The sequence below is a fragment of the Cervus canadensis genome, chromosome 1, assembly GCF_019320065.1.
Source record: "Cervus canadensis isolate Bull #8, Minnesota chromosome 1, ASM1932006v1, whole genome shotgun sequence".
Taxonomy (NCBI): domain Eukaryota; kingdom Metazoa; phylum Chordata; class Mammalia; order Artiodactyla; family Cervidae; genus Cervus; species Cervus canadensis.
In genome coordinates, this window is record NC_057386.1 from 66,633,027 (window position 1) to 66,654,587 (window position 21,561).

Genomic DNA, 21,561 nt, shown 5'->3' on the forward strand with positions numbered 1-21,561 from the left:
CCAGGCAAGAATACTTGAATAGGTTGCCATTTCCTTCTCCAGGGGATCTTCCCAGCCCAGGGATTGAACCTGGGTTTCCTGCATTGCAGGCAGATTCTTTACCATTTGAGCCACCAGGGAAGCCCTACAGTCATCTTAGAGATGACTTTTTACCTCCTTACTCTCCAAAGGGATATTTCATCTCATTTTCCCTAGAACGTAGCGTAGAACAGAACTGATAGTAAAACCATTATAAGTAAACCTTATAAAGTTTTGTTGATTGAATGGATGACAGAGCTGCTGATAGTAATCAAAAGTTGCAGAATGAAAAGAGACCTTTACCCTACGTAATGTACATATATACAATTGAACACACAAAGTAACTACAGATGTAATTCTCTGGCTGAACTTGTCAGTGCTTCAAAAAAATATTCAGCATTTGCATCCATATTCTTCAGTTCAAGTTTTTCTTTATTGGATATTCTTGGAAGTGGTGATATAATAAGTGTTCTATTTTGCCAAGAATTTTGATTTGCCAATATAAGTTTATGGCAGTCAGTCCAGGGAATTGCTGGTGCCATGAAGACAGCTCCTTGTTTTTATCTGAAGTCCCTGTGGGATTAAACTACATCTGGCAATAAGTAGGGATTCTGGTCTGGCCATCTTCAAAGGCAAGAGACTGCTAGTATTTATCAGATCTATGCGGATAAGCAAATGGGAAGGGATTAAATTTTTTTGGTTTTGTTTTCCTTTTAATAAACAACTATAAAATTAAAACCTCCAACAGTTCCAACGGCAAATTAATCCATTTTTCTATGATTGTTGAAGCGGAAATCTATTCTTTTATTTCCTATACTTAGGCAGATAACAAAGAATTTTGGATTAGTATTTTATTTTTTTAAGTATGTATTTTTATAACTAGTTTATCTTAGAGAACATCACAGCCATTTAGAATACCTCAAATTAATTTTCCAGGGATACTTTACTAATTCTTTGTAAAGAGTTGAGCATTGAGTATGGTGATTTAAAACATTTTAACATCAATATGTATTTGAATATCATGATTGGTATTTAGAAGCTTCTGTTGCCATTTATCCACGTGGGAAAGTTTATCCAGAATTTCTTTCCGAGGAAAATCTTGAACTAGTCTTAAGGAAGACAGCTACCCTTCCAAGTGAAGGTGGGCTTACCTCCCATAGAGACTTGTTGTGTCTTTCACAGAGGCATTTGTTTGCTCACATTTTAAAGAGATTATTAGTCCTATGACTCAGTTCAGCTGTTGTTGAAGCATGTGGCTCTCCATTTACTGACACAATAAAATGGCTGCATTCCAGGTACTTGTCATAGAATGTAATCTAGAATTTACCATCCAATGCCTTACCTAAGAGAAATACTATTTATGCAGGATTGCCTGAAGAATATGTAGTTTCTCCATTTGTCCATACTTCAGATCTACCCCAGGATTAAGTCAGTCCCTCTGAGAGTCACATACCTGGATTCCATCATATTGCCACGGGAGGAATTTCTTATCTCAGGAATAGAAATAATGTGTTTTTCTAGGCCATCTGGTTTGTTTTTACATTATAGTCACTTTTGACTCTTATAAGTGCTCTTGTTTCCTTCTTTATGTTGCCTGTTAGAAAGCTTAATGTCAAATACATGGCATACCTCTAACAACTCTACAGAATTTCATGGCACAATTTTTATGTACTTCTTACCCTTAGTTTTGCATTGCCATACTTTTGTTAAATTTATTTTATATTGATACCTATTCATTAATATAAGTATTGTGAATTGCTTTCTGAACCAGGGCATGCAAAGTGTAAGCAAATGATAAATTAGATGGGTATATCTATCCTCTAATTTTAATTGTTCTCTAGCGTTCCTTATTAGATTTTTTAAAAAAGCTCCATCTCCCTAAGTGTGTTGCACTGTAGCTAGTTTAACATATCTGTACATCGTGAATTCCTAGATTTTAGATTAAGAGTGACCTAAGGTTGAAATGTTAATTAAATGTTTTAATGTTCTGTAGCTCTAAAGAAAATAGTTGGATAAAATGTCAGCATATAGGACTATTTTAAACATTAGAAAAAAATCATCTCTCTGAAAAGAAGGGTAATTGTACAAGTTTGCCTAATCCTTTTGATCTTGGCGCACAGCAATACAGACTTCAGTTGAGATTAAAACTATGAATTTCAAAGGAAACATGGCCTTCAGTGTATGAAATATATAACAGCTGGTTGACTACTCCATTTAAAACTACACAATAACAATCGTAGACAGAATGATTCTCCTGCCAAAAGATGCACAAGTGCTTGATGGTTATATCAAGATATGATACTAACTCACTTTTCTTCAGTAATGGTATAAATGTAGCAGTGAGCAGTGTGCTGTTGGCTGCACAATCTCTCCTTTGCCCAGCAGTTCAAGGGCAGTTTAGAAGTACAGAACCCCTTTAGTGATTTCTCTGTCTTTCAGTCCACACTTCAGTATGTTGTTGACTAAATTTCATTCTTTTTAACTATAAGATATAATTTTTATTCTTAGCATCCCACAATTTTTTCTAGATCCTTAATGCTCCTTTATTTTCCCCCTTGGCATTCATGAATTGTTCTTCATGTCAGAGCTTCATGCATACTATTTAAGTCCCAAAGTTAAACTTTTCTCTGTAACTAATATAAAATCTGTTTTACATTTTTGTTCTATATTTTACATTATGGTAAATATCTGAATTCTGAACCATTTTGTAATATATTTGTAATCAATATGGGAGAATGTTAAGCTCATGTTAGATTATAGTTTATCAAATACTTTAGAATTTTCACTGCTGCGTTTCACCTGCGTTAACCTTAAATAGGTTAATTAAATGCATTTTTTAAAGACAAGGATTAATGTGAATTTGTCACATCTTGAAAAATCCCATTTGGAAAGCATATTCACATTCTGAATTTGTATCTGTCCAGTATTGATTTTTTTCTTGACCTTTCTTTCTCACAAAATTTGATGTAACAGCAATTTTTCTTTCCTATTTTTTCAGTTTATTTCAGAAAAGGAAATTATAGGTAAATTAAAAATTTGCTGGAGTTACTTGGATTTTTCATGAATTCAGAGCCAGCATTTAAGGAGTTAATGTATCTTATTAGAGGGACAGGAAATCTGGCAACTATTGCAGAAACTAGACCTAATGGTGCACACAAACAATTTGTCAGTCTTCTTAAATGTGAATAGCTTTCCGCAAAGTGGCTGCTCTTGCTTTGTTTGAACAGGCTAAACTTTTCCTTTTTGGAGTTTAAATCTTAGAAGTGAAATGTGATCCACATATTCAATCAAAATCATTTAATTCAAAGCATATTTTGATTGGAACAAAGTTGACATGGAAAGAAACTCTAGAATAAAAAAGTTGAAAGGACTTTATATCATATATTTAGCAGGAAAATTTGAAACAGTTCTAATTAGGCTGAAAAAAACAGCTTTCTTCAATGTAAATTACAAAGGTCATATATCAATGTTAAGGAAACATTACCACTAGTGTTTGAAATCCAGCACATGCAAACATAACAGACCAGTTCATTTTAAATCTTGTTTGTGTGTGTGTGTGTGCACATGTGTGTGTGTGTTATAAGAAGACCTTATTACATGTATTTAAAATGAAAAATACTTCAAAATTCCAAGTTCATAATGTTGTATATTAACATTTTTGCCAATCCAAACATTAACTCCTTTGAAACTTAGTACTATCTACACTCAAATGAATTAAGACTCTTAATTACATGTACAGAAAGTCCCAAAACTAATTCTTATGCTTTAAACTATTACAATATGATTAAATACACCTTATAATTAAATGCATATCAAGTCAAGAGAGTTAGTTAGTGATTTTTATTTTATTTGAAACTTACAGCTATGACATTTTATATATTGGAACAGAATCAGGCCTTCTCAAAGCCTGGGATTAGAAATAGTGAGATAGGGATGCATAAATGTGTACCTGGGCTGCAGAAACCTATTTCCTTCTAGTTATATAATTATTTCTATACTTAAATAAAATTTGACCTGCTTATTTGACTTTTATAAAAATTATTTATCCTATAGATACCAGTAGCTCTTATTTAGCTGCTTTTCAAAAATTGCATGATATGAGAAGATTTAGCAAAAGTGTAAGTAAATATTAGCATTAATCTGAGAATTACAAGTAAGAGAAACACAAATAATACACAATTAAGGTTTCCTGATCATGAGGTAAACAATTATCTAATAATTTCTTTTGTTCATTGAAATTGGTTTTCTTGATTTTACCTATCTTTTGCATTAGAAAATAATTTGATTTTTTGAAAATGCAATTGCTAGAGTATTTCTAGAGCATGATTAGATTACTGAACATGTGATTGCTTTATATTTTAGAATTTTTATCCTCAAATAGCTTAGAATTTCTTTGAAAAAGCAAATGATTTCTACCTAAGTTACTGCATTATTTGACTCCACTATAAGAGATAAGAATAATTTTGTGTAACATTTTTTAGCAATAAATAATTCATTTCCTTAATGGGTTAGTTTCAGGAAAACATAGATTGCGATCTTTCAGTGAGATTTATTGTTAGACACATATTCATATATGTTATAATTATTTCTGACACAGGGCTACACAAATGAGTTATTTATGAATAATTTACTATTTTCTTTATAATATTAAGCCTTTAATTTGTTGATGTTCTGCATGTGGACCAAACAAATGAAAGTTACTAATAAGTGTTTGTATTTGACATCTGTATACTGTACTTTTTAGCATATCTCAAGTGTTTTAGACTCTGCTTAATAGATCTCATTAAAAAAACAGATATCAGCCCCAAGACAGTTTGTCAAGACTAATATGAGTCCCCCTGGATTGGACTGACAATTCATGTGAGCCTTCATACAGTAGTCTTTTCATAGTCTTATTTGAACCTTAACAATTGAACATTAGTTACTGATTTATTTTATAATAACTCAGATGAGTTGAATATTATTGTATTGTGTTGGACATTTTAGTGGATTTTCTTTTTTACAAATTTTACTCAGAGCACACATTGGATGTAAATGATGTCTAGCCTGCTAGGGGAGTGCTAACAATTGATTGGCTAGGTTTGAGAGCAGCATGGGAAGAATGTTACTATCCCCTCGCTGCAAACCGTATTTAACTCCAGTCTTAATGAGGACTGTCTGTCCTAAAGGCTTTGAAAAATCTCAGATGCTTAGCATTCCACTGGCATATTTTTATATTTTTTGTGATGAAAAATGTATATATAAACCAAGTATTTATATAAAGAGTATCTTTAAAAATCTTATGAAAGAGAAATTAAAGAATTTTTAAGTTAATGGTTTTGAATCTCAAAAACAGAAGTTATAAAATGTATTCCCAGGGTTTTCCATTTTGAATTATTTGTATTTTTTTACCCTTAATACTTTCCTCCTGCTTGTCCTTACCTCTTCTATCAAGTCTTCAGTAACTGCATTTGTTTATTTGTTTATTATCATACAGTATTGGTTAGGCAGTTGTCACTCACTGGTATCAATGTTAAAAGTCCTGAACTGACTTTGTACTAAAATGATTTTTAAATTTTTGGGAATTCCCATATATCCATGGTAGTTCTCCTTGTGCGTACCTTTTAAAAGCTCTGTTGTGAGAAATAACTGAAGACTGCTTTAGCTTTTTAAAATGTGCTTAAAATTTATTTATAAAAGTAACGTGTGTATCAACCTCTGGAAGAGATTTTGCCAATAATGCGGTAAATTACTGGGCAACCCCTTAAGGACTGGCCAGTATAACAGGGTAAGGGGAGGCCTGAACTGTGACACTGTGGCCATTTCTGCATGCATGTTTCTGCCATAATGCAAACATAGCGCCTGTCATTTCAGCATTTTCGCTTAACATTTTGATGTGGTGTCAAGATGTAAAGGTTTAAGCATCTAAATCTAACCAACTTCACCATTTTGAATGTGCGTAAAAAAGTAATCAACATTAAATAGGCTCACAATTCTGATTGATAACACATAAAATAAAATTGCCCTAGTTTTTAGAGCTTTAATATTGAGAAAATTTGTACTGCATCATTTGCTGAGCCTTCTGGAATTTTATAGTCTGAAATCACAACACCACCGACACTCAGGAGACTCCTGACTGTTTTATCTTATTAAACAATTTTAAAATCATTAATTTTTAATTAGCTTAGATGCAGGGTTTTTTTTTATCGTTTCAATAGTGTGTATATATGAACTAAACGTTTTTTATTTAAACTACTGGCGAGAGTATTATTTACATAAATAAGTGTAGGTTCTTCCTTACAGTACCTACTGTGAGTTTGCTTCATAGATTCACACATTTTTGTAGACTCAGAGATGTTACTTGCTCATCTATTATCATAGAGCTTTTCAGCAGCTTATTAACTCAGATTTTGAACGACAACTAAAAAGGATGTAAGCTCAAAGATATGTACAGGTCCTTCCCTGATTGAAAGTTCTAATTAAGTGAATTGGAGAAAATTAACTGAAATTAGCTGTCAGAAAGTCACATTTAAATGAGTGATGAGCTAGTCTGGCAGTAAACATTTAAATGATATAAATTGCCATTTAAGTGTATGGTTTAATGTTTGTCATGCATTAATGTGACATGAGACCGCAGTGACAATCAAGCAGCTTGCTCTAATTTGAACATATTTAGGGCTTTTGTGTAGAGAGCGCTGCACACAAATTAAGACAATTGCTGTTTTTATGTGTCACTTTAAACATGTACTCCACCCCCACCCCACACTCCCATCACTATCAAGGCCTAAATTAATGAAACAAATGGATCAGTTTTTGCGTGCAACTTGCATCAGTAGTTCCTGGATTTTCAGATTAATTTCAAATCCATGTGCTTAAAGTAGCTGAAAATTTACTGAAAGTTATTACAATCCCTTCTCTTATGTCAAATAAAATAGGAGGAAGTTTTGTGCTCTCTTAGCTGTTTACTAAATTTATAAATATAGTGAGTTTTATAAGAGATGCTTTAAACAGTAACTTTTACATTGAAACTAGCTAAATATGTTTAAGGCTTATTTCAGTCCAGATATACTTTGAAATATGAGAATTGTCTAGAGTTTTATTTTTACACTTTATGATATATGATATATTATGAAGCCGTGTTAAATGTTATTAGTTAAAGGAAATATATTATTTGAATTTAACTATAAACAGTTTTCTTATTCATAGGCCCTCATTTTAATAAAGCACATATCTACACAAGTGTACACCTGTGAACTTCTGGAACATCTTTTGTCACGAGATTATTTATATATCTTATTGGTTGCTTGCTAGACAAGCTGGTCAATTTTGTTTTAAGACCAACAGTTTTCTTTTCATAATATTGATAACATAGCATTAAGCCACACCAAAAATGCATCCCAGTCATGCACTTATGACTCTGAAAATAAGAATTTCAGTGTGATACATTACCTGATGTAACTTGGTACACTTCAAATTAAACTTCAGAGTTTGAGAGCTCTGTTATTCAAATAACATTATTTATTGATAGACTAGCCCATAATGGTTTTATGTTGGAATAATTTTTAACAGCATTAAATAATACACGAATGAATACTTTTCTTTAAAAAAACAAGTCTCCACTTGTGAAAACTCTTTAGGTTTTTAAACTTTATTAGGTTCAGCAAACATTTATTGTCACCTATCGTGTTTTAGGTACAGTGCTTGTAACTCTGGGAATGTGGTGATGAATTGGAAGTGATCTTGAGCCCAGCATTTCTACTGAAAACTTGATTATGTTCATTCATTATTTATTGGACACTGTTATGTTTATAGCATCAAATATTCAGTCCAATTTGATATTATTACATAGAATAATAATCCAATAATTACAAGGATCGCTCCCGAGATCTAATCTGTTGGTATAAAAACTCGGTTGAAATAACCAAATAATTTGGTTATGGTTGTTGCAGTAGGCAGCAAAATGTTTTAATTCTAGAAAAACTGTAAATATTTCAAGTGAATAGTCAGTGTTTAATAATTTTCACATTTGCTGTTTCAAACTAGCCTTTACATTGTATGACCTCCTTTCTTTGAAACATAAATTGAGTACCTGCCAGGTCCTGAGTTACAAATGTGACCAAGATAGACCCGGTCCTGGTCTTCACAATGTGCTTACAGTCCACGGAGATGAATCCTGAAACATAAGCAATCTTGTAATTCAGTGTGACAAGTGCTGCAGAGTCTCTAATTATAACAAAGGAGAACAAATTCTACTGGAAAATAAGGTTCAGAATAATTTGGTTCACAGTTTAGAGTTAAATTTTAATGCTTATTCTAAATTTCTCTCTATCTTTTAAAAATAGAATTCAGCATAATAATAAAATCCACATTTTTTTTCAGGCCCTGGAGAGTGAATTTGTTTCCTGCCAGCTTCACCAGTGGATTGATCTCATTTTTGGCTATAAACAGCAAGGACCAGAGGCTGTTCGAGCACTCAATGTATTCTATTACCTGACCTATGAGGGAGCCGTTAATCTGAATTCAATAACTGATCCTGTATTGAGAGAGGTAGGTTACCTGATTGAGTCTAACATGTATCTCTAGACCAGAGCTGTTAAATGCCATCTTCCCCACGCTTTCATTTTACTGATGATGAGTCTGAAACCAGTTGGATAAAGTAATGTAAGCAGGATAACCTTTAAGTTAGTGACCTAGCTGGGACTTGAACCCAGAACTGCCCTCTCACAAAATGTTTGACTCAATATAAAATGAGAACTTTTTCAATTTGACCCCGTTAAGGGGACAATAATCATATTTATTATTTTTATAACCTTTAAGGCTATTGACTGGTTTAACGAACTAGGAAAATAATTTGTTAAAGAAGTAAGGTTATAAGCATCAATCTATTTAAATGTGATAAACACATATTTATGTATAAGTACACATATAACCAAATAGACGTTAAGAATAAAGTCTGCAGCTTTCCTACATCATCACACTTGGTGCTGGACGTTATTGAGAATTGTTTTATCCTTGTCATTGATTTTCTTAAGTAAAACTCAAAACACAGTTTTGACAAATACAGTGTTCACCAAAAAGTCTGTGTATGGCCTTAAATTTTGTAAAGTATTTTAATTTAATTATTCTTCTTCTAGTTAACATACCTCATATACAAAGATTATGTGTGTTAGTGAAACTGAACAGATAAAAACTTATATGTCTGTACAATTTTAGAAGAGAACATTATTAAAGAAACCAGGGAGTTTTGATTCATAGGGAAAGTTGCATATCACTGTAAAGGGAACGTCATTTGTAGTAAGTAAGGTTTGTTGTTTTTCACTGGCACTTGATGTATCTCTTTATAATTCTATTTATGACCTTATCATGTTGACAATATATGAAAGTACATATTTAAATAAATTTGCCAGCATGTATCATCACCTGGTTTATGTGCTCGATAAAGAAGATTGGTACACAGACAAAAGCACTGCTCATTTGATGCAGTTATCTTAAATCACATAGGTTGAAATTGCTGTTTTTTAGTTTATTTTTGAACGGGATCAGATGGGCTCTAAAAGACACAATTTTTCAGTTCTTTGAAAATGTTCCTTCTAGGGGACATTTTACATTATTAGAGCAACAATTGACTGCATAACACAAAATATACGCAGAGTTCCATGTATGAAATTGAGGTTGGAGCAAGCATGCAATTGTTTACAAAACAGTGAATAACTCATTATTAGAATAGAATTGAATAGGCCCATTTACTTTCCTTTTTATTGTTTTAACCAAGTTTGAATAGTAGTACTATAAATGTCCATAATTATTTAATACCTGCTTCTGCATTTTTGTATTCCTTTGTAGTTATTATCCATATCTCTACTTCTGTGACTGGACTCAGTTTATATTTGGCTTTGTCCAAATAAAATCTGAGTAGTTTTAATTTTGAAATTCCATTATATTCTATAGAGTTGCAATGAAAACGTACTTAATACTATGTCTCCCAATGTGGGAGTCCTGTTCCTTTTTTTAGGACTTGTGTGTTCAAGTCCATACAGCTGAACCTTTCCCATCATTAAAGTTTGTGCAAGCTGTGATGAGAAAGAATGGCTCTCTGTAGCTCTGTGATGCTGCTAGTTAAAAAGTGAATCATTCCACCAGCTAGTTGTTTTTTCTATAGATCAGTGTAATTGGCTCTTTGTGTTTATTCTCAATTGACCCACCCTGCTTCTCCCACCTCAGTTATTTACCAAAGGAATTTATCATATACTGTTGGCAGTATAATCTAAAAAAGCAATAGAACTTCCAGTAGAATTTCCTGGGGTAATGGAAATATTCATTGTATATACGCTGCCCAGTACAATAGCCACTAGTCACATGTGACCGTTGTGTGTTTGAAATGTGGCTAGGGTGACTGAGGAACTGAATGTTTCATTGTAGTGAATTTAAATAGCCACATATGGTTAGTGGACATGATATTGAACAGGAGAAATCTAGAAGACTGTGGTGTATCTTTGGTTACCAAATTTTCAAAATCCAGATTCTAAGCATGTGGTCAGACAATGGGACAATAAATGTTTGTTAAATTAACTTGGTAGAATATTTGAAATTAGGCTTCCTAGGTGGCACTAGTGGTAAAGAATCTGCCTACCAATACAGGAGATGTAAGAAATGTGGGTTAGATCCCTGAGTCGGGAAGATCCTTTGGAGAAAGAAATGGCAACCCACTCCAGTATTCTTGCCTGGAAAATTCCACAGACAGAGGAGCCTGGCGGGCTACAGTCCATAGGGTCGCAAAGAGTCGGACACAAATGAACACACAATGACTAGTGACTGTACACCATTTGAGACATTAGATATGTATTGACATATATGTGTTAACCAAATTATATTTTTTCTTTCACTTTAATATGTCATGACTTCAAATATTGGTTTCTACTATGGTTTGAGTTATAATTCAGTGGCATTGAGTATATCCACATTGTTATGCAACCATCACGACCATCTATCTCCAGAATTTTCATCTTTCCCAAACTGAAGCTTCGTATACCTTATACAGTAATTCCTCATTTCTCCCTGCCCTCGGCCCGTGACAACCACTGTTCTGTTGTCTCTGGGAATTTGATTATTCTAGGTATCTCAGATAAGTGAAATTATATAATATTTGTCCTTTTGTAACTGGCTTATTTTATTAAATCCCATCCATGTGGTAGCATAGGTCAGATTTCCTTCCTTTTTAACACTTCATCATATGTATGCACCACATTTTGTCTGTCTGTCTGTCAGTGGGTGTTTTGGGTTGCATCCTCTTTTCAGCTATTATGAGCATACATATATTTACTTGTTTAAGTCCCTGCTTTCAAATCTCTGGGTATATTCTGAAGTAGATTTGCTGGATTATATGGTAATTCTGTGTTTAACTTTTTGAGAAACTGCCATGTCAAGTAAGCCTTCAGTATTTTTCATGGTCAGCATTTGCTGCTGCTGCTAAGTCACTTCAGTCGTGTCCGACTCTGTGCGACCCCGTAGATGGAAGCCCACCAGGCTCTGCCGTCCCTGGGATTCTCCAGGCAAGAACACTGGAGTGGGTTGCCATTTCCTTGTCCAATACATGAAAGTGAAAAGTGAAAGTGAAGTCACTCAGCCATGTCCAACTCTTCAGGACCCCATGGACTGCAGCCCACCAGGCTCCTCCATCCATGGGATTTTCCAGGCAAGAGGACTGGAGTGGGGTGCCATTGCCTTCTCCCTCAGCATTTGCTAAAGACTATTTAAAACTTAAAAAAACTGTTTTAAATGTTTATTCATTTTATTTCTGACTGTGCTGGGTCTGTCCTGTGCGGACTTTGCTCGAGTTGTGAGTGGGGGCTCCTCTATAGTGGCAGTGCTCTTTTGCTGCCACCAGTAGGCCCTGGGGCTCAGCGGTTGGGGGCACCCAGGGTCAGTTGGCCCGTGGCACCTGGAATCCTCATCGAACCCACGTCCCCTGCATTGGCAAGTGGATTCTTAACCACTGCCCACCAGGGAAGCTCTGTTTAAAACTTTCGCTTTAAGTGTCTTTGACCTCTTTTTCCCCCTACAACTCCAAATAGTTAATTATTAGCAAATTAACCTTTAGCTGAAGAGCTTTCCAACTCATTGTACCCTATTTTATTTATATGCATATATATTCTATAAACATATATTGCATATTAGATCCAGCATTCACTCAAAAAACATGACCTAACATATTCTAAGTATGGTGTGTCCTCCGTGTTCTCGAAAGACTCCATCGATTCATTACTTAGCATTATTCATATAAGTAGATAGATTTGCTTCCTGACTGTTATTGAAACAAATGTGATCTTTTATTCTATCCACTCCACATTATGGTGCTGAATTTTGTGACACAACACAGTGGGATACAGCAGAATCAACAAATAAATGTGGATTTGATTCCTGGCCCCGGTGCCTATAGTCGTATGACTTAGCTCTTCCTGAGACTCTGTATATGGAATTGGTAGGATGATGCCCATTTTGTGTGGATTTAAATAACATATAACAGATAACAAGGCCTGGCGTGGTACCTTTCCCATCATAAGTACTCAACAAGTGTTAGCTCCTTCCCTTATATTGTTAACTGTTAAAATGTTGAGTTAGAAAACCCAACTATAAAAAAATAAGAATTACCAGTTGCATCTTAAAAAAAATCACAAAGTGTTAATGCTAGAGAAGTTACTAGAGACTGTTTCCTAGAGGATTCGTGCAGAGTTCACTGTAAAGTGAGACAAGGAGAAGACAACAAGACTAGGTCATTAACTTTTTTTCAACAACTTTTTACCAAACTTAAATTATGTAAGAGTGAAAAGGCAAGTCCCTGCCCTTATCAGCTGTAGTATATTGTCTAGTGGAGAAACATGGATAAATAAGCACTTCTAATACTGTGATAAATTCAGTATAGAGATAAGTACACTGCATGTGTGCACCAGTCTGGAGAATAGGCAGTGAACCTAGACTGCAGAGTCCAGCGTGTTTGGGAAGTGAGAGGCTGGAGCTGGAGATTGAAGGCTTGCTAGAGTTATGAGCAAAGGATCGCTGCACAGAAGCAGCTGCGAGAGCCTCCTGCACATCGGTGAAAGAGACCATGTGGGGAATTCGGTTTGTGGAAATGAGCCGAAGGTGACAAGAAGAGAGAGGAGCCAGAAAAAGTCATTGTAATGTCCTGAAAAGTGATTTTAGGAGATTTCCGTGCCGGTCCAGTGGTGAAGAATCTCCGTGCCAGTGAAGAGGACAGGTTTGATCCCCGCTCTGGGAAGATCGCACATGCCGCGGAGCAGCTGCGCCCTCGCGCCCAGCTGCTGGCCCGCGTGCGCTAGGCGCGTGGTGCACGACAGGGTGCGCGTGTTAGCCGCTGCGCCCTGCGAGCTCTCTGCGGCCCTGTGCACTGCGCCCGTCAGGCTAGTCTGTCCATGGGATTCAGCCTGTGCTGCCCCCCACTGCTCCAAGGGATCTTCCCGACCCGGGGATCGAACGCATTGCAGACAGACTCTTTACCGTCTGAGCCACCTGGGAAGCCCTGGGCGCGCCGCAACTAGAGAGCACCCCTCACCGCCCGCCTCCAACCCCTGTCACTCTCGGCAGCTAGAGAAAGCCCGCCCATGTGCAGCAGCCAACACCAAGCACAGCCAAAAATAAATAAAAGTTTAGAAAAGAAAAGCATTCTTTAACTGTATTATAAGTGGGTTGGAGTTTGGTAACATAACTGCGTGTACACTTTAGAATCTGTCTCAAAGAAGATTGAACAGACAACTGAAAATTCCTCATTGGATTATTCTAAGGATCATTAGAGAAAGAAGCTTAAAGAGGACTGTGCTGTGAATGGGACATGAACAACTAAACACAGCGAGGAAAGGAAATAACAGAAGAGCTTTTCACTGCTTTATGAAGAGAGAGTTCACATATGATACAATTCACCCACTTGAAGTATAGAGTAGTTTTAGTTTATTCACAGAGTTGTACAGCCATTACTAGAATCTAATTTTACATTTTGTCATTACCCACAAAGAAACCCCATATCCATTGCCGGTCACTCTGAGGGAGATTTTTTTTTAATAGTAATTTACGAGGTTTCTCTATTCATTGAAAAGCTCCAAAAAGAGAGAAGCATGTGTCATAGGAAAGAGAGTATGTAATAGACCACTAAGCTCTATGAGAAAAAGGAAAAAAAAACAAAATCCAGAGCACAGATAGATAAGCCCTGGACAGCAGGAAACAATACAGTCTTGTATGCGTAGAGTGGAAGGTTAGCCTGGGGACTGGTTTAAGTAACTGTCCATGAGTGAGGTGGGAAGGCAACTGCCTCTATGCGAGTTTGTACCAAGAGTGAGGTAACATTTGTGGAGATACCTTATACAGCGATAGGTGCTTAACTGATACTCAATAATATATAAATTATTATTTCCTTTCCATGTTGTTTTTCTCTGTTCTCAATAGCAGGAGAATAGATGTAGAAAAAAGTTGAATAGAGTAGGTATGTGTGTGTGTGTAATTATACCTGTGGAGAGAGAGAGATGGGGGGTTGGCCATAGGAGTATAGTAGAATACATATAAAAAAGAACTGAGAGTGGAAGGGTGGTCAGTGAAATTGTTAAAGGGATATTGTTGAAATGGTGGATCTAGGCTGGTTTGGATAAGTAAGAAAAGGGCTGATAAATTGGAAGGGTTTCTTTCATTAATTATTCATTTATTCAACAAATACACATTTTGTTCAAGGTCCTAAAAATACAGTGATGAGCAAGACAGTCAGTCAAAACCCCTTCCCTCATGGAGCTCAATGCACAGAAAACAAACGATAAAAACTAAGTTCAGTTAGTAATAAGTGCTATGAAGAAAACAGGTTGCATAACAGAGTACAGAGTGATATGGAAGTAGGACAACCTTTCAGAAAGATTGTTCACACACTGCCTCTCTCTTCGTAAAACTTTTCCTCCTGCACTTTGAGAATAACATACATTTGTGCACGGAAACCCAGGGAGGCAGCTCCCACTGCTCTAACTCCAGCCAACCTTGTGCCTGTAACCCCATGCCAGGACAGCCTCCCAAGTCTTGTCAAGTCTTGCTAGTTGTAAAGCTTCCACTATCACCATCTTCTGATTTTTCTCTCCACCCCATCTCTCGACTGTCCCATCTTTCCTTCAGAATCTCGTTCTTCTAAGAGGCTTTAACATCTCTAGTATTAGGAAATTTGTGCATACACTTGGCTTATATTAAAACATTATCCCTGCAAAATCACAGTAATGGTATCAGGATGGATTTGTGCCTCTCTAGTATTTAAAGCAGACCAGACTAGTCATTTCTGTTCAGTGCCTCTAGTTTTGCTTATTTCTGTTCACTACTATCTACTTAGTCTTCATCTGGAACACTTAGATGTCCACATAGTCATACACAGAGGCAAGCTGTCTGCAAACAAGTCATGTATTCACTTATTACTTGGGAAAAGCTCCACTCCTCAAGAGAAAGTTTTATTTTAGAATGAATGGTTAATACATATGGTGTAGTAAGTGATCATAAAAATAATCTTTCTATAAAAAAAGCACTAAACGATAGAAATAATAACCATAAGAGGAGGAAGAGTAATCAGAGAAACAGCCTGCAGCACATTAAACTTTTATGTTGTTTTTAATTTTTAGAAAACAGCTGGGTTATCAATATACAACTCTGTCTGTATTTGCATATGTCACACACCAGAAAGAATTATTTTTTCAGGCAAATATGCTTTTTTCTCCCCAAATATCTATGATCTCCAACTAAAGGATTTGTTCTTATCTTGAGCACTTTATTCTAACTGACCTCTTTATTCTTCTTTATTTCTTTATTTTTGATACCTTTTTCTGTACGGTTGCCACTTTTAATATACTCTGTTTCTTGTCTGTGGGGCTTCCCTGGTGGCTCAGATGGTAAAGAATCCTGCCAATGCAGAAGACGCAGTAGACGTGGGTTTTATCCCTGGGTTGGGAAGATCCCCTGGCAGAGGAAATGGCAACCTACTCTAGTATTCTTGCTTGGAGAATTCCTGTGGACAGAGGAGCCTGGCGGGCTACAGTCCATAGGGTTGCAAAGGGTCGAATGTGACTGAATGAGTAACACACACATTTCTTGTCTGTACAGGCAAGGTACAAACAAATAAAGATTTGTTATTTTCTAATGATTAATTTTTTATTGTGGTTTAATTCACTATATAATATATATATAAATTATATATAATTTAATTCATTCATTAATTTCTTCCATCTACCAGCATTTCAAAAAAACTAAAAAACAGGGGAAAAAGTAATTTAAAAAGAAGGAAAATTTAAGATAATTGAATTCAGAGTCAGATATGAATAAGAATAAATAGTTTTTTTAAGGAAAAAAACCTTCCAAAATCCAAATTCACAAAATAAATTCATGATGAGTTGAATATTAAGTTTACAAAATAATTTTTATTTTCCTAAAAAAAGGAAACCAATTTCCTTAAATTATTTCTGTAATATATTTAAAATATAATTGTATTTAAGGGCATGATTCTAGAACAATTCTGTATCCTTTCTTATATCCAGAATTTTCCTGTCATTTATCATATAGATGGTATTTGCTATATCCAAAAGTTGAGAGCTCAGTCAGCAACTCCTTCAGTTCAGTCGCTCAGTCGTGTCCGACTCTTTAGTGTAAGACAGTTCATTGTTGGAGTTTTGTTAGGTCAGAAATCAGCATTTAGAAGTTGTATGGGCAGTGTTGTGCTCTGAGTGAGATGATTGCACTGCATGTCGGAGCACAAAGGAGAAAGAGCCAGCCCAGACTGAGGCAGTAATAACCCGCCTGAGCACAGTCCTCGAGGAATGAGGAGCAGGCGCAGCGGTAGGCGGGGCCGGGGAGCTCAGAGCAGAGAGCACGTGTGGGGGTCCGGTCGGGGGTGGCGGCGCATGAGTGGTTGATGACCAGGAGTGGGTAGGTAGACGCTGTCTCCAAAACACATTTGGAAACCATTTGTGTCTGTGTGCCGTGTCATTCGTCCAAGCCACCGTCATCATCCCTCCCCTGACTGGCCTGGTCCCCCTTTTCTGCGCTTAACTACCGACAGCCCACTTTCCGCAGAGCTGCCACAGCAACAGTTGAAACTGTAAATCAGACGGGGTCCCTCCGCTACCTAAGCGCCGCTGCTCCACGCTGCGCACAGCAGAGCTCTGCTCGGCCCGCAGGGTCAGGCACCCGCCTTCCTGTCTGATCGCACGCCCCGCGTTCTCATCCCCGCGTGTGTGCCGTGACACCCACCTGCCTTCTGTTCCTGGCCGTGGGAGGGCTGTCACCGGCTCCGCGCCTTTTTGCCACAGCCATTTTCTCTGACTGTCCCAGGTTTTCACTTTCGGTTTCCTCGTCGTTCGGGCCTCAACTGGAAGGTCATCTCTGCAGCAGAGGCTTGCCTTCATACATCCACATCTGGTATCTTTTTGTTGTTAATTGTAGCTTAATTTAAAGCTGAAGACCGATACATGGGACACAGATTCTTTGAAATCTTTTTGAGACGTGTCACCTTGGTCTTTGCAAATGTTCTCTGTGTGCCTGAGAAATGATGAGAACTCAGCAGTTTTTAGGAGTAGAGGCCACTTTCCTATAGACAGTAATAAGTAAAGACCAGTGAAAAATGTGACTAGGGAATATTATTTTTTATTAATGTTAGTGATTGTCTTGTGGTGTATTTGACCCTACAATAAAGAATCCCGTACTACTTTGCTTTCTCAGGTGGTATGCTCTCTTTTTATATTTTTCCTGTTTCTCCTTTAAAGTAATCAGTTGTCACTTCTTGTTCCTGTGTCCATATGCCTGCCTTTTGGGCACCTACCCTCCTACTCTACAATTAGCTACTTCTTAAACGTGATAGCCTGAGAAACCAAATGACCAGGATAGAACTAAATTTAAAGTAAATAAATAGGTTTTGATTACTTCCTCAGAGACAAAGTATGAACTAGAGTAATGAAAACACTGTGCTCTAGTTCTAAGGTTCAGTGAAACAGAACAGAGCTTTCAGAAATGTGTGTGTGTGTGTTAGTCGTTCAGTCGTGTCTGACTCTGCAGCCCCACAGACTGCAGCCCACCAGGCCCCTCTGTCCATGGGATTCTCCAGGCAAGAACGCTGGAGTGGGTTGCCATTTCCTTCTCCAAAAGGAACTACAGAAAGAAAGTGAAGTCACTTAGTCGTGTTCAACTCTTTGCACCCCATGGACTGTAGCCTACCAGGCTCCCCCATCCAGGGAATTTTCCAGGCAAGAGTACTAGAGTGGGTTGCCATTTCCTTCTCCAGTTTCAGAGATAGATATGAGAATATATGATAGAGGTGGTGTTTTAAATCCTTGGGAAAAGGCTATCTTATGTAACCTGTGATGTTAAGACAGCTAGCTGATTGTTATAAATTTAGATCCCTGTTTTACATCTTAAAGTGAAAGAAATTACAAATGAATTACACGTATTTGTTTGGAATAAAGGTTATAGTATAAGTATAAAAAGTTCAACTACAGGACATAGAAAATACTGTAGGAAATAGTTTTATAATCTTGGAATGGAAAAGGCCCATTTTGTATGTCAGTAACAAAACCAAAAGTCATTAAGGAAACTGATACATGTGTCTACATAAAAACTGAAGTTTTTGTACATCCAAAAAAAAGACAACAAATGACAAAGTTCAGGAATAGATAATTCACAAAAGATGAACTCCAGGCCATAAATGAATGAAGCCTCGCTAGTAATCAGTGAAATTCAATTGCATTCAATAAAATATAACACATTTTTTACCTGTTAGACTACCTCAGATGAAAAAATAACAAAAATTCCTGTTAGAAAACAGATATAGTTGCTCAGGACTTCCCTTGTGGCTCAGCTGGTTAAGAATGCGCCTGCAATGCAGGAGACCTGGGTTTGATTCCTGGGATGGGAAGATCCCCTGGAGAAGGGAAAGGCTATGCACTCCAGTATTTGGCCTGGAAAATTCCATGGACTGTATCATCCATGGGGTCACAAAGAGTTGGACATGACTGAGTGACTTTCACTTTCATAGTTGCTCATAATAGCAAAAAAACCCCACAAGAACTACATAAATATCTAACAGTAGAGAAACTGACTGAATAAATATAGGTAAATCCATACAGTGAAATGCTGCTATATACATCACAAAAATTATTGCTGTACATTTCTATATTTATTGTTATGGAAAAATACTTTGCATTATTACATACAAAAACAGATCATGTTTTGAAACATAGAAAATGCAAATTTTGTGATGTGTATTTATACATTAGGAAATTTCTGATGTTTATGTGGTCATCTTAGATGTTTATATGGTCATCTAACCAAAAATAGTTATTTAATCTTTGATTAGTGAGATCATGGAATTCTTTTATTTTCTACTTTCTGTATGCCGAAAATTTTTCCTGTGGAAAATCAAAAGGAAAAAGCCAACCCACAGCTCTTTCACTCTTGTGAGGGGAAAAAGTATCTGCTTGAAAATTCAAGCAAGCAGTGCAGGTTAACATGAGGATAAGAATATTAACTTTGGTTTTGACTTTTTGTAGGTTTTTTGTGATTACTTTCTGGGACTGGCCATTTTTAGTGTTGGTAGGATAGTGACTTTATATAATGATCTTTGTGTAACTTTGGTAAAGATGAAGGAGGTTACAATTTCTTCACTTACCTCTCTCAGAAATTAGAGTACCTGTAATCAGTTTGTTTTTTAACTCGCTGAACTAGGATTGTTCTTCATACATTTTAGAAACAAATTCCCTCATTTTTTCCAGCATATTTGAGGAGGACCACAAAAGATCACTTCCACTCTTACGGAAAATATCTTTGGTATATCACTGTTAATTGTAGTTCTTATCATCATTTTCTAAAAGCAGGAAGGCTTTGACTCAGGATTCATAAAATCTTGATTTCTGGGTTCACTACTAAATTGTGTATGTGTGGTGTTTATATGGTTTGTATATAATTAAATGGTGTATAAATGGATTTCACAACTTATTTATCCAAAAATGTGCCAGAACCCTGAAAATTCAAATACCATGAAAGTATGAAGTTAAAGAGTAGAACGTCTCCACCTCTGAGTTTAGAGTCTGTTAACTGATGCCAGAGTCATATGCTAAAGTCAGCTATCACAGTTTCTACATAGTGTTCTTTGATACATACAGAAAAAAGCCTCTGCCACCGAATTCAGTGCCTTTTACTCATGTTTGAAACTTCACCATTAGAGATAATTTATTTAATTACAGACCTGTTTTTTGAAACAACCTTTCTCTAGTCATTCAGCTCCCTGTGTGTAGGGCTTGGCAGTAGAGTGTGACAGAAGGAAAAGTGCATAGGGTTCGAGCACCCAGCGTTGGGGAGTGCTGGGACAGACTCCAGGGGCCCCGGGGCTGGAAGCAGAGGTGGGGGTTCAGAGACCAAAAGGTCCGCTGCAGGTAGATGCTGCCTGGGACAGCGTTACTATAACAGCACCTACCGTCTCACGTTTCCTTCTCCCACCTTACTGTAAGGACTCACCACATTTGCTCTGGAAGCATCGTCTTCTCCTTTACTTTTCAAGCAAATGCAGTGTAATTTTGTGTTTATGTGAGTTCAGGAATTAAAGTTATTCATTCCTTCTGAAAATGGAACTCAGCTCTATTTACAAAGATGGGTAGGGAAGAGGAAAAGGAGAGACGTGATCCTGCTCGATTTGAGGAATTACAGACAGTGTGTCTCATAATACGAAAGTAAAACCTGAAAAATTTCCCCCAAGTTGTGTTTAGTGTCAGTGGTTGATTTTCCCTCTTCCAAATGCTGTTTTAGTAACACATAATCACTCTAAGATCTGTTTTCCAAAAGAAGCAGCAGCAGTGTTTAAGTTTACATGACCCCCGTCTCATGACAGCAGTAGCAAATCAGATATCTTATCCAAGGAAAAGCATTTTTGGCTTAGAATTCAATCATTTTCATGGTGGGAGTCAACAGCTTACTTCAGCTCTAACACTACTGCAGAACAGTCGCTGCAGTGAATCTTTCAGAAAGCATAAACACAATTGGTATTTATAGCATTGTTAACATTTGCTAAATAGTTAGGGGAATGGTCTGTAAGCCTGTTTTAAGCAGGTGGGGGAGCAGGAATCTTTGTTGTGACTGCCGTGAGATTTAAGAGTAGGACATTAGGACAACAGGGTTACAATGGTTGTAGCAAGAGAATAAAGTGGAGATATTGAATAAAATAAGTTAAGATTTCACACAGCCGCAATTGAGAGTGTTACAATAATAATCCTGACGCATCTCTGGCCAGAAGTGTGTTACACAGATGGCATATTTGACACAGTGCAGGGCAGGAACTGAACAGTGAAAAGCCAAATAAACAGTAAGGATTAGTCAAGTTTTAATTGAAAACTACATAAAACCTTGAAATTATGCCAAACTTTCTTGTATATTAAAATCACAATCAAAGTTTCCCTTAGTTAAACATTAAAATTGTCAGTAAAGCTAATCTCCATATTTTGCTAGTTATTATGCCTCTTGCAGACTTATGAGTTAAGTAAGTGTAGCTGAATTATACACCCA

The 21,561-nt window shown here is 36.6% G+C and overlaps 1 protein-coding gene across 4 annotated transcripts in view; it reads left to right on the forward strand.

The window, feature by feature from the left end:
* LRBA (LPS responsive beige-like anchor protein) overlaps positions 1-21,561 on the forward strand; it is a 725,807-nt gene that overhangs the window by 637,829 nt on the left and 66,417 nt on the right. For all 4 annotated transcript variants that reach the window (XM_043484720.1, XM_043484733.1, XM_043484732.1 and 1 more), the window contains exon 48: positions 8,377-8,544. In XM_043484720.1, coding sequence (XP_043340655.1) covers positions 8,377-8,544 — 168 coding nt within the window. The remainder of the gene's footprint in view (positions 1-8,376; positions 8,545-21,561) is intronic.